The sequence below is a fragment of the Tripterygium wilfordii genome, chromosome 22, assembly GCF_013401445.1.
Source record: "Tripterygium wilfordii isolate XIE 37 chromosome 22, ASM1340144v1, whole genome shotgun sequence".
Lineage (NCBI taxonomy): Eukaryota > Viridiplantae > Streptophyta > Magnoliopsida > Celastrales > Celastraceae > Tripterygium > Tripterygium wilfordii.
The window spans coordinates 305,391-317,121 of record NC_052253.1 but is presented as its reverse complement, the minus strand read 5'-3'; the positions used below and the strand labels follow the sequence as shown (position 1 = coordinate 317,121).

The 11,731-nt window shown below is 36.8% G+C and overlaps 1 protein-coding gene and 1 pseudogene across 4 annotated transcripts; both read right to left on the bottom strand.

The window, feature by feature from the left end:
• Positions 1-311: 311 nt before the first annotated feature.
• LOC119991946 lies at positions 312-4,327 on the bottom strand (annotated as a pseudogene).
• A 793-nt stretch (positions 4,328-5,120) lies between these two features.
• On the bottom strand, positions 5,121-9,497 carry LOC119992212 (mannan endo-1,4-beta-mannosidase 2). 4 transcript variants are annotated; one of them, XM_038838883.1, is made up of 6 exons: positions 9,480-9,497; positions 8,497-9,402; positions 7,477-7,674; positions 6,882-7,004; positions 6,074-6,285; positions 5,121-5,927 (listed from the first exon to the last, which is right to left on the bottom strand). In XM_038838883.1, the coding sequence occupies exons 2-6, from the start codon at positions 8,854-8,856 to the stop codon at positions 5,492-5,494; spliced, it is 1,329 nt and encodes a 442-aa protein (XP_038694811.1). In that variant the 5' UTR covers positions 8,857-9,402; positions 9,480-9,497; the 3' UTR covers positions 5,121-5,491. The 4 variants fall into 4 exon arrangements, with proteins under 4 accessions (XP_038694811.1, XP_038694814.1, XP_038694812.1 ...); XM_038838886.1 differs by having other exon boundaries at positions 8,497-9,029; positions 9,134-9,485; XM_038838884.1 differs by having other exon boundaries at positions 8,497-8,951; positions 9,134-9,485.
• Between the last annotated feature and the right edge of the window lie 2,234 nt (positions 9,498-11,731).

The following is an 11,731-nucleotide window of genomic DNA, read 5'->3' as shown; positions in this document are numbered from 1 at the left end:
CGGAAAAAAGCACGAGATGCTGCGCTAGGCTCCCTCACCTTCTTTGACAAGGTCGAACTAAAGCTATTGGCTATAAAAGAGACATGCATAGAAATGATGCAGGCACAAATATCTGGATGGGGAATTACCGTTTAGACAACTCCTCAAACCACCTACCCCGCTACATAACAAGCAGGCCATCTAAAACAATATTTTCAGCCAAAGAAACAGTTTCATGTAATGTAGCCTAACCTCAGCAGGCCCAAGGCCAGTTAAGAGAGGCAGCGCACAAGGTAAGTATCATACACAGCTGGCAAACACCCAAAGCAGAATGATAAAAACCACATCAATTTAAATTATATATTTGAAGCAATTGAGTAGTTCTAGCAAAGAGTCTTTCATCATCCCCTTCGACTATGCACCTAGCTAGCTAGAATCCCGAAATATCTACCATGGGTTTAAGGTAATGGACCATCAATTATTGGAAGGGTACTAATTACCTCACATCTAAATGCATGGGGAATGGACCATCAATTATAGAAAGAGCACGAACTACCTCAGATCTAAATGCCTGCCTCATGCAATCAGCTCCAGAACCACAAAGTTTTACGTGGGAACTCGGAAACGCTCACAATCTGTTGATCCAGTTTTAGTAAAGTTCGTAACGAGAATATTAATCATCTTACCTAGCGATGACCAAAATTCACCATGAGAAGAGCTCTTTTTAAAAAGACCACTCGTATATGCCTTATTAAATTCACCACCAGAAGAGCTCTTTCCAACTTCATTAACAAACGGAATTCCATCTTTAACCACAATAGTTCCAACCGTGGCACCCTCCCTGTACGCTTTGCATGCTACCAAAATATCAAGAGCTCGATTGCGAAAATGATTGGCGACAAAGTCTTCAAATTACTGCAAATCCATAAATTTATCATTGACCACAATATACACATATGCATGGTTGTATTTTTATCACAAACTAAATAACCAGCAAGTAAAAATGCAAAAAAGTATGTTCATAAGTGCCAAAATATACTGAGTTTTTTTTACGTGCTAAACAAATGTATTACTCCTTGCACCAGTTATAATTAAAAATGAAAAGGTCCCACCCAATGTAAGTCACCATTGTGGGGTACAGGAAGGGCAAACACAGCCTACCACCACCATCTGTCAGTCCGAGTGTAGCTTCAGCAATATCAATGTGGCATCAAATGTTCATCTACTAAGCCAAACTTGAAGTGAGCTAAGCATAAAGCACAATATCAATGTTAGGTTTATTTTATACGTGAAGAAGTTCACTGCACAGCTATGGGACTCTGTTCATTGGTTGTACCACTGAAAAGATGGCAACAAACAGGAAAAAGGTAAAGATTAAAAATGTCAAACTAAATGTAAAATAGAGAGAACCCAACATCATGCGGGTGACAAACCACATAGAATTAACACGATATGATGCTGATGGAGATCAACTTAATCAATCAAATACTACTCAAGATAACAACAGGTGGTCATTGACAAAGATAGTTGTCAAAATCATACCTTTGGTGGCCTTCGGATTGTATACATCATTGTCTTTAAGGAAAATATAAAAGTATCCTGATTGTATCGCTCGGATTGCCTCTCCCCTTCTGCCCCAAGATATTGTGATTTATGCCCAAGGTCATTAAAGAAGGGTTTCGCATTAAGAATCAGAGCTTGTATAGAGACTAAGACTTGTAACATGGTTGATTCCCTTGGCATCCACATCTCAGTCTGTTTACCAGACCAGGTACCCAAAAGACTCAGACAGACTTTCCCACATTCATACAGATTTGGATTCAGCCGGAGGCCCCCAGAATAGTAGTACACCATCTGACACAAGAAATTCACAATTAATACCAGACATAACAGGCAATGCCCAAAAATGAAGAAAAGACACAGCCACGAACATACGGGTGGCACATCTGGATACTTAGGAGGAAAGAGACAGTCAAAGACAAAGAGACCATCATGGTAAGGAGTACCAGCAGGTCCACTAATGACTGCCCTCAAAAGGTCCATCCTTGCCTCATAAACTCTTAACAAATATTGTGTCTGTCAAAACCAATAATAACGAGCGAAATGAGTTACGAATCAATGACCAGTAACAACCAGCAAAAGAAAGGTGGTTTTCAAAATGAATAGAAGTGAATGGGCTGGGGAAAAATCAGTTAGCTACAAGAGATGCACTTGGAAAAAAAATATGAAACAGCAGTGCACTGACAAAACTGCCCAGAATTTCAACCCCAAAACAGTTAGCAAAAAATCAGTTAGCAGCAAGAGATGCACTTGGAAAAAAATATGAAACAGCAGTGCACTGACATAACTGCACAGAATTTCAACCCCAAAACAGTTGGCAATTACATGACCATACTAAATGCTTAAAGTTCCAGTAATAAGAGTCCATTAGGCATAAAATAGCCTGCTTTAATATATTATGCATCTGGTAATTAAAGTAACAAAAAGCAGAACATTAAAAGGCTCTGAACCAACCTGGTAGATCCTTTTCAAGAATTTTCCACTCGTCTTGAATTCTCTTTGCCCAATTCTTTGGTGGCTATTGGAAAAGGATTAGTAGCCTAGTTAATAAACAAGCAGAGAGAGAGAGAGAGAGGGTGTTTAGTCAAGTTAACTCACCTGCACCTCCAATAAACCCATGCCACTAAAATGATGATCTGAAAAATCATTCACAATGTCAAATTGTTTAAAATCCTGAACTTTTTGAGAAATATCATTCCGTTGTACTTGCCCATTGAAACTTGATTCAGCAGAGGCAGACGGAGTGCCTGTCAAAACTTCTGTTGAAATGGTTGCCGCAATGTCTTCAGGATTATGGGAAACGAATGCCTTCTTTACACTTTCAGAAATGTTTATACCGCTTGTTTTTATATTGCTAACAACAGGTCCAGTTGAAGTGCTTGTGGCAGAATTGATATCATTGTCCTTCAACCAAGGAAGTGACGCCTCTACACCAGGCGGAAGATCAACATTATCAAATTGTGATTGCATAATAGAATAGTCATCTTCATAGTAGTAATCATTGTCATCATAGGAAGCACCATCATCATAATCAGCGATATCATTGGCATCCTCTTCACTATCATGATAGGACAAGTCAGAATTTGAACTATTAACAATATTCGAATTGACTGATCCTGTTACAGAATTCTTGAGAGGATCAACACTGTCTAAGGAGCCTGTCATGCTGGTAGAATTCCCAATATCACTGGCTGAAACATCCTGTATAAATAAAATTAGTCAAATAAATAATAGGTAGTTATTCAGCAGATAACATGCAATAACCTCGGAGTTCTGAATAAATAACTTAATTTTGCTTTTCCTTCCTTTGGTTTTTCCTTGCTTACCGTGTTCATCTCCTTGCTGCCAATCAAAACCTCAGCTGGACCTTCATCTTTGTCACAATCCATGGCATCAGAAAGCATAGCCTAAAGAATAATACTTATTCTTCAGTATATATGATACTATGCGAGGAAAATCTTTTTCACACCAACAAAATCTCGCATAAACCACACAAAATGATCATATGAGATATTTGACTTGAGAAACATAAATATATCAATGGACAAATATGTAGTCCAAATAAACATGTTTATCCAATAGTGTCTCTTTCCACCCCTGAATTAGCTAAAATTCCTCTTTCCAAACATAATCACACCTACAATCCAACTTAGTTGTGATTAACAGCTTCTTCATAGTGGAGTGATAACTATTTCGCATTCACAAATTGAATTACAAGTTTAACGCAAAAAAAAATTCTTGTAAACCAAACACAAATACAAAATCTAATGCAATTACTAAAGAAAAGACAGAGACGATAACAAGTAGATTAATCTAAAACAACAGCCAAAAAAACAGCAAAGGAAAACAAATTGAAAATAATGCAGAACCACAATTATATAATTCCACCTATTAACACAAATAAATCGAAATCATAAACCGTCACGCTAAAAGTACCTTGACTACTTTTACTTTCTCGGAGATCGACGACCCCGAGTCCGTGTCAAGATCCATAAAGCGAAGCCAGAGATGGAGAGTCTCGGAGACCTGATCGACGAAGCTTTACGGTCTCTGACTGCAATTATCCTTGTTAAGGGCTGCAAACAGAAGGATAAAATCAAACCTGAAATAGAGAAACGTGATTTTGATCGATCAAACCTAAAAACCTACGAAGTGTTTGTTTGGAAAGAAAACAAGTGAGAAATCTGCTACTGGAGTGGAGACTGGAGAGAGCAGCTGCATTCGCGCCTTACTGGGTAACTTCTCCATCGTAATCGTACCGCAAGAAGGAAACGAGAAGCGATTATAATGTGCTTCACAGCTTACCGGATCTAAATGAACCCTAGACGTGTGATATTTATATCCCCTTGATGTCAGTTTGTTGGTTTTACGATGATCTTTAGCGTATCTGATTGTGGCTAGGCGTGATTTTTATTTTGCATAATACGCTTGCCGCCGTTTAAGATGGTTGGTATAACTTGTACTTGCGGAAAGATTAGTCACGTTTCAAATCAGTCATCAAACATCAAATGTTTCGATTTCGTAACAAAAAAAAATTGAAATTTGTTTCAATATGATAACTCGGACAAATTTAAATTTTGATGTCTTGTTTACTTGGGTTATTTTACCATAGCTTCAATGGAAGGCTTGAATTGCTCTTCTTACATTATTATTATTTTTTTTGATAAGCCTCTTCTTACATTATTTGTTTGGTATTTAAAGTGGATTTGAGATAAAAGATGTGTTAAGTATAATTTGTAGTCATCGAAAGGTTGATCACTTTCTAAATCGGACATCAAATGTTCAACTTCGTAACATAAAGCACAAATTTGACAAATTTTTGACCTCCCTCTTGTTTGCTCGGGATTATTTCACCATTGTGTTCAATGGAAGGCTTGGATTTTATCTTCTTACATAATTTATTTAGTATTTGATAATTCACTTGACAAACAAACAACTCAACTCAACAGCGAAAAACAGAGCCATCTTCAAATTCATGCCTATTTTCTCCATCAAAGCAAAGCAGAAAATGCACATTTTCTTCACTCTCTGTTCCCATTTGTCACAACTCTCTCCAAGGAAATACCATCCAACAATCATCATATCCATCAAGAATACTTTGTATATATATATTATTGTTGCAATAAATAGGTAAATATGAGTAACTTCAAACTTGAAACACAGGACAGAGAATTACCAAAGCTTGGGGTCTTCTCTCGACCCAATTACTTTTCCAATCCTTTCATGATATCAGTGATCACAAGCAATCAGAATCTCCAATTTGCTACTAAATTCTTTTCCCCTTCGAGCCCAACTCAATAAGTATTAAACTCTACAGCACCTTCAATTGGCTGTGCTGCACTACAGCCAGTATACTTATATCTGATTCATCTAGCATGGTCCGAGTTTTTTGTCGCCGAACAAAGAACACACCTCTGCCTCAACCATTCTCCCACCAAAACAGTTGAAACTTCTATTTCGATTGCAAACATGTCTTTTCAGAACACTTTGCCAGTGAACACAGATTGTTAAGATCCACTTTTTGTTGATTTAATCCCTGGATTCTAGCCAACCTGCACGATTGTTCGACGGTCAATCGAAACGTTGATGGATCTTTCCATGGAACTACGGCAAAACTATCATGAGACTCTTCCATTCCTTCAGCGACAAACTGCCAAACTAACGAGCCTGCGCCAGACCAGTTTTGCCTGGCAGATTTGTAAATGATGTCTAAAATGGTTTTGTAAAATCGGTCTCGTTTAGATGGTTGGAAGTCCTTGTTTTCCGTTGACAATCCGTACTCAGTAAACATGACGGGCTTCTTGAGTTCGCTGTCACCATCTTCAATGTGAGAAAGCAACCACTTAGAGACAAAATTCAGTTTGTCCTCAAATTCCTGGTCTTGAAACCTTCAAAGGTGAAACAAGAGTTGTATATGGGTCAGATGTACACAAAGGAAAATAATTAGTTTGATCTGGAAGTATGAAAAGAGGTCAAGAACACCCTTCTATGCATGCATTTTGGAGCACTGAATTAATTAACGTGCAATATGTACCAATGATCTGGGTAGACATGCACAGAGGCGAAATCAATGTTAGGTATCTTCGAGTTACGAATAAAATCAGACCCAAGGGTAGACGCCCACTGCTCTGGATTCACAGATAGCCTCTTGGGGTTCTTGGGACCATAGAATCCTTCAAGTCCCACTGTTAGCAGATGGTTCTTGTCAATTCTTTTCACAAAAGCTGACATTTCTTCAATCCATTCCTGCAGTTGTACGCCAAACAGTTAATGAATACTCATAAAAAACCGTAACAGAGCAATAGCCTACACTCTTCCCACTGCCTCCTTCAAGTGCACATATATGCCAGTTTTCATATGAATGCATAATACATAAATGGATCCACCAACCATATAAGACATTTTGTGAATGAGGTTATATAATTCTGATACTCTTTTGAATCTTTGGCTGATTTCTTTTTTCGGTCTTCCTAATGGTTTGCTCTTGAGTATGAAGTGTCTATCAGTAGGAAAAAAATAAATCAATGAAGAAGAAAAAAGGTGTCGTGGGAGTGGGTTTAGAGAGGGTCCAATTAAAGTATACTAAAGGTTGCTAATAAAAGAGATCTCAGAACACAGCAACACTGATTAATGCTAGCGATATGAGTGCGCTAATAAGGAAAAGTTTGATAAAACTACAAATAATAGCTTTGAATAACAATATTTATTCTATAAGAAATACTTTGTTCAAGATGTGAAAAAGCATTTAGGATTTAGGATTGCTTAGATGTTCGATAAAGGTCAGGTGGCCTAAAATGGTTGATACTAGGAATTGTAACCAGAATAAAGAGTTCACAACTTACTTGAAGAGTGTCACCTGAAGCATCAGACATGCACCGCGGTTCATTTATCAATTCCCACCCAAAGATGGCAGGATCATTCCTATACTCAATTCCTGTTAGGGTGTTCTTTCTGGTCAGCACAGTCTGCAAAAGGATCAGTATAAGACATTAAAAATTGAAATTTCCTACCCCTAAACAATGCAAAAGTAGGGGAAATGACAATGGACTGGTGATTGTTTGAGTAGGCTACAACTTATTTGTTGCTGTCAACCAGGAACCAGTTGACATACTTTCCTAGCAACATCTTAGCACTACTAGTAACCTGATGAATAATTGAATATTCACATGATGTAATTTATTCTTCTTAAAACATGCTGGGCTACAGGAGTAGATTTTACCAAGCCATGCTGGCATTCTATTCAGAAACAGTTTTTTTCAAGAAAATAACAAAATTCCTATATGCTGAGTTCCAGACTTCAGAAAATTTCAACACATCCAAATTCCCTATATAACTTGGTTTTTAAAGGATCTCTGTGCAATGTGAATGATATGAATGTTTTGGTTATCACTTTAAGATGGTTCCTTCATTGCTTTTTGAAAATAAATAAACAGGTACCTTGACATAATGCTTGAAATACTTGCGGATAGATGGATCGAAGAAGAAGGAGTCATTTGAAGAGCTTAGAGCTATGCCCTCTTCCCATGCCCACTTGACATATTGAGTCTTCCCACCATATGCTTGCAAGTTATTCACTAAACTTAAAAGTAGTCTGATACCATGTCGTCTCGCTTCTGCAATGACATAATCCAAGGCCTGACACACCATCGATTTTTCAAGATGATTAATAGGAAAAAGCTTAGCATTTTATTTAGTAAAACTGTAAAGGATAAAAATGTAGAGCAACGAAAGGCAACCAACCCTTTGGATCAGTTAATAGCATGATATTTTGAGAGATTCAAGAACTGTTAAGATTCAAAATGCAATTTATAAGGTTAGATGTAAGTATTGCACACATGATAACAGAACTCATGCACTCTCTTTTTGTTGGCAGATTCCCATAATTACCTCATCCATGCTGATGCAGGGTAGAAAGAAGGATCACCCAAAAAATAGATTGGAAATACAATGTAAATGACACAAATAAACCAAAAGGAAAAATGAAAGGGAAAGGGCATAACATCTAATTGTAGTTTCATTACTTGACAAGGAAAGCACAAGAGGCTGAGGACAAATAAGCACAATTGATTTGAAAGTGGACTACGGAAAGGTTTGGTAGCCATGGTAGCAATCTTTTTCTCGCCCCAAACGCTACAACAGATGTGATAGTTATTCAATTTTAAGCTCATTGGTTCTGTTCCTTTTTGATTAACAGCATCAGGGAGCAACATTGCCTCTGCTAAAAGAGAGACACCTGATTGACTTAAGAAAATAAACAATTCTACGACCTTGTCGCGTAGAATAAAACCTAAAAATATTATAGTGATGCCAGTCGGACACTTCACAATACTCACAGTAATATTGATGTCAAACAATCAAATTCCTAAATCCCCTGGGATAATTGGTGCACTGAACAAAACTCAGGTTAGCTATTTGCAATAATGAAGTGAAGTACAAACAATTCAGGGATTCTATTACCTTGAAGACTTGCTCATCGAATCGACCAGGGGAAATCTGGAGGGCATTGTAGGCACCATCATTGAAGGCCCAAGTTCGACAAACAGTGAGACCCATTTGTGCCCCTGCTCTCAGCATTGCACTAACCTTTTGTCTGCCATGTCCCTCCACAGCATAACCCATCAACCAGTAAGAGTTCCATCCATTGACGTATAAGGGTCGACCATCAACCACAAAATGAGTCCCATTCCTTCTCGCAAAATCTAACTCAGGTTGTTGACGGTAATTAACAGCAGCCAAGTCACCAAAAGACATGTAAATGAAAGCCACACATGAAGCAAAACCAAGAATTGGATACAAAAGACCGTTGCCTGCCATCATTCTCTCTCAATAGAGGAGCTCCAAATGATTAAGAACCACAATCTCTCGTAATTCTCGGAGTTTCAATTGCCAATCTTAGGGAAACCCAAATCTCTCTGTAAATAATACCCACAAAAATCCAATTTAAAGCACCCAAAATACCAGGAATCCAAAATGAGGCTCAATTTCTGACACTGATATACATCAAGCAACCACAGAAGGGCAAATAAATGAGCAATAGAGGAGGGTTCAAGTCATGTGAAAGCCAGGTTAGAAATGATAGCGAAAGAAAGCACACCTAACTCGTCTTGCTTGAAGACTGTCGAAGCATCAACAGAGAAAATATGATGGCGGTTGACTGAGGTGGAATGTTGGTTTCAACCTGTGTGATGCTCATGCACATGGATCTGGGTACACCTGATTTCCAAAGCTTTTTCTTCAATTTTAATATTTCAGACTCTGGCCAGGTCTTCAAACCGATTCAACACCAAATGGGGCCATCTGGTGAAATCTCACTCTCTCTGTCTCTCTCTCTTATAAAAGACCTCTCCATCTCTTCTTACCAAACTTGGAAAATTAATAAATATCACAAACCGCAAAATGGTAAACAGTGAAATTGTGAAAAAATAAAATTAATTTGGTACCTTGTCAGTCATGGCTCTCTGGATTCTTGGATAACTACTACTTTATTCAGATAATTTCGGACAATAATTAAGGTTTCGTAAAGATCTTGGTACTGCTACCATCAAAAGGCCACCGGCTCACCCAAATCATTTTTTGTTTAATTTGTTTTCTCTTTTGGGTGGTTTTTTAATGGGATAATCTGGAAGGGAGAGGAAGAAAAATGAATTAAAAATTAAAATTAGTTGTCCCAATGATTATCTACTTTTGGTAATTTTCATATTCTTCTTTCTTTAATTGGCAAGTCATCTATGATTCTGTCATTTAATATACTGATTAATACTGTACTAATTTTTTACACATAATGATTATATTTTAGGGTATAATGTGATAGAAAGTTGATAATTATTTGATGGGTTTCCCTTATCATATTAGCATAATCATTTCCATAATACCTAATTGGTTCCCAAACAATTACAGTAATACCACTAAATCTCTACAGTGCATCACAATAACTTTTTTTCCCCTTTTTTGATAATGCTTGAGATCCTAAAAAAATGACCCAAAAAGACTCTCATTTAATATGGATTGTTGGATGTGAAATGGGTCTTATATGTTTGTTTTTAAGCAATGACTATTTTAATGCCACATAGATTTAGAGAACTTTTAAGAATCGTATTTTGAGTGTCTCTAGCACTGTGTTTTTTTTTTGATTGGATTGTCACTTTGAGGAAAAAAGGGATTTGGGATGGTTGAAGGGCATTGAATCATATGATTAAAGAGTATAATGACGGGGACTTATGCTTTGGGGTCTTTTCCAACAAGAAAAAAGATTCTTTCTTGTTCATAGAAAAAAGACGACATTAATTGTCTTTGCTAACGAGGGGAAGAATATAAGTGTAACATGACTAGCTAGAAAAAGAAAACAATGCGTACACATCCTCCCAACCTTGGGTTCTAGTGGGAAAACTAGATATTATCTTAAAATAAATAAATGATGTGCGGGATGAATTCACTGGCCTTGGTTACTTAGCGTATCGTCTCCATTTTATTCTCGATTCATGTGAATTATAAAATGTATTTATAATCAACGACTATCACACATGTGACATAGGATTGAGATTAAAATTGATCATAAATTGACTTTCCTATTTTATCTCAATTTACGTGGTGTTAGATATATTTATAATCGATGACTATCACACATATTACATAAAATTATAAAATAAGGATTATAAATTGGGGGTATGTAATATTCTATAAAGAGATTTACATATAGTACAGATCCTTGTAGAAAATCTTACATTAACGTGGCTACGTATTTAACGATGGTCATAAATTGAGAGTTTATAGCATTCCTTTACGGAGCCTTACATACTAGGGCGGATTTAGCGGGACTACACTAGGTTGTAGTCCCCCCAAATGTTTGGTAATTATGTATAATTATGTATATATACACACATATATATACACATATACACGAAAACATATATTCACGCACATATATACACACACATATATATATGCATACATGCATACATACATACATATACATATAGATATATAATTATACATAAATAAATAAAAATATACTTATATATAATTATATACAGATTCATACTTAAACATACACTTAAACCACCTAAATAAAAACACACTTCGTACCTACTCTCCTTCGTTGGTGTAAGTGTGTAACCGTATTGCTTCGTAAGTTCGTCTCAAGCCTCTCAACTAATAGTGAGCTTAAATGTCTAATCAACTAATTTTAATAACTTATGCTATAAATTAAATAGATGTAATGTGAATAGTCTTAAAAAAATTCCGGAGGCGCTGCCCCCAAACCCCCACCAACTTTTAACAATCCCCCTAACATGAAATCATGGCTCCACCATTGCTTACATATAGTATGGACTCTCGTATAAAATCCTCCAATGTTTTGGCAAGGCGTTATGTGATCCCTCAAAAACAATCAGAAACTAATGAGGGCATCATATCATAAAGAAAGCCACTGGCGATAAAGAAGAGTAGAGTGAGTAATAATAGAATGATAGCCAGCTATTAAGCTAACTGAAGATCTTTGCACATAAAACTAATTTGGATATACTTGGGAGAAATATATGAAATGATAAAAGCAACTGAACCACTCATACAGGAGAGAAACAGAAGACGGTCCCAGATCGAGCATTGTCAAATCATATAGGACTTAATAGTTGTGTTTTGTCGGCAAGAACCATCATCGGCATAAAGAGAGAGAAACAAAAACAAAAACAAAAGA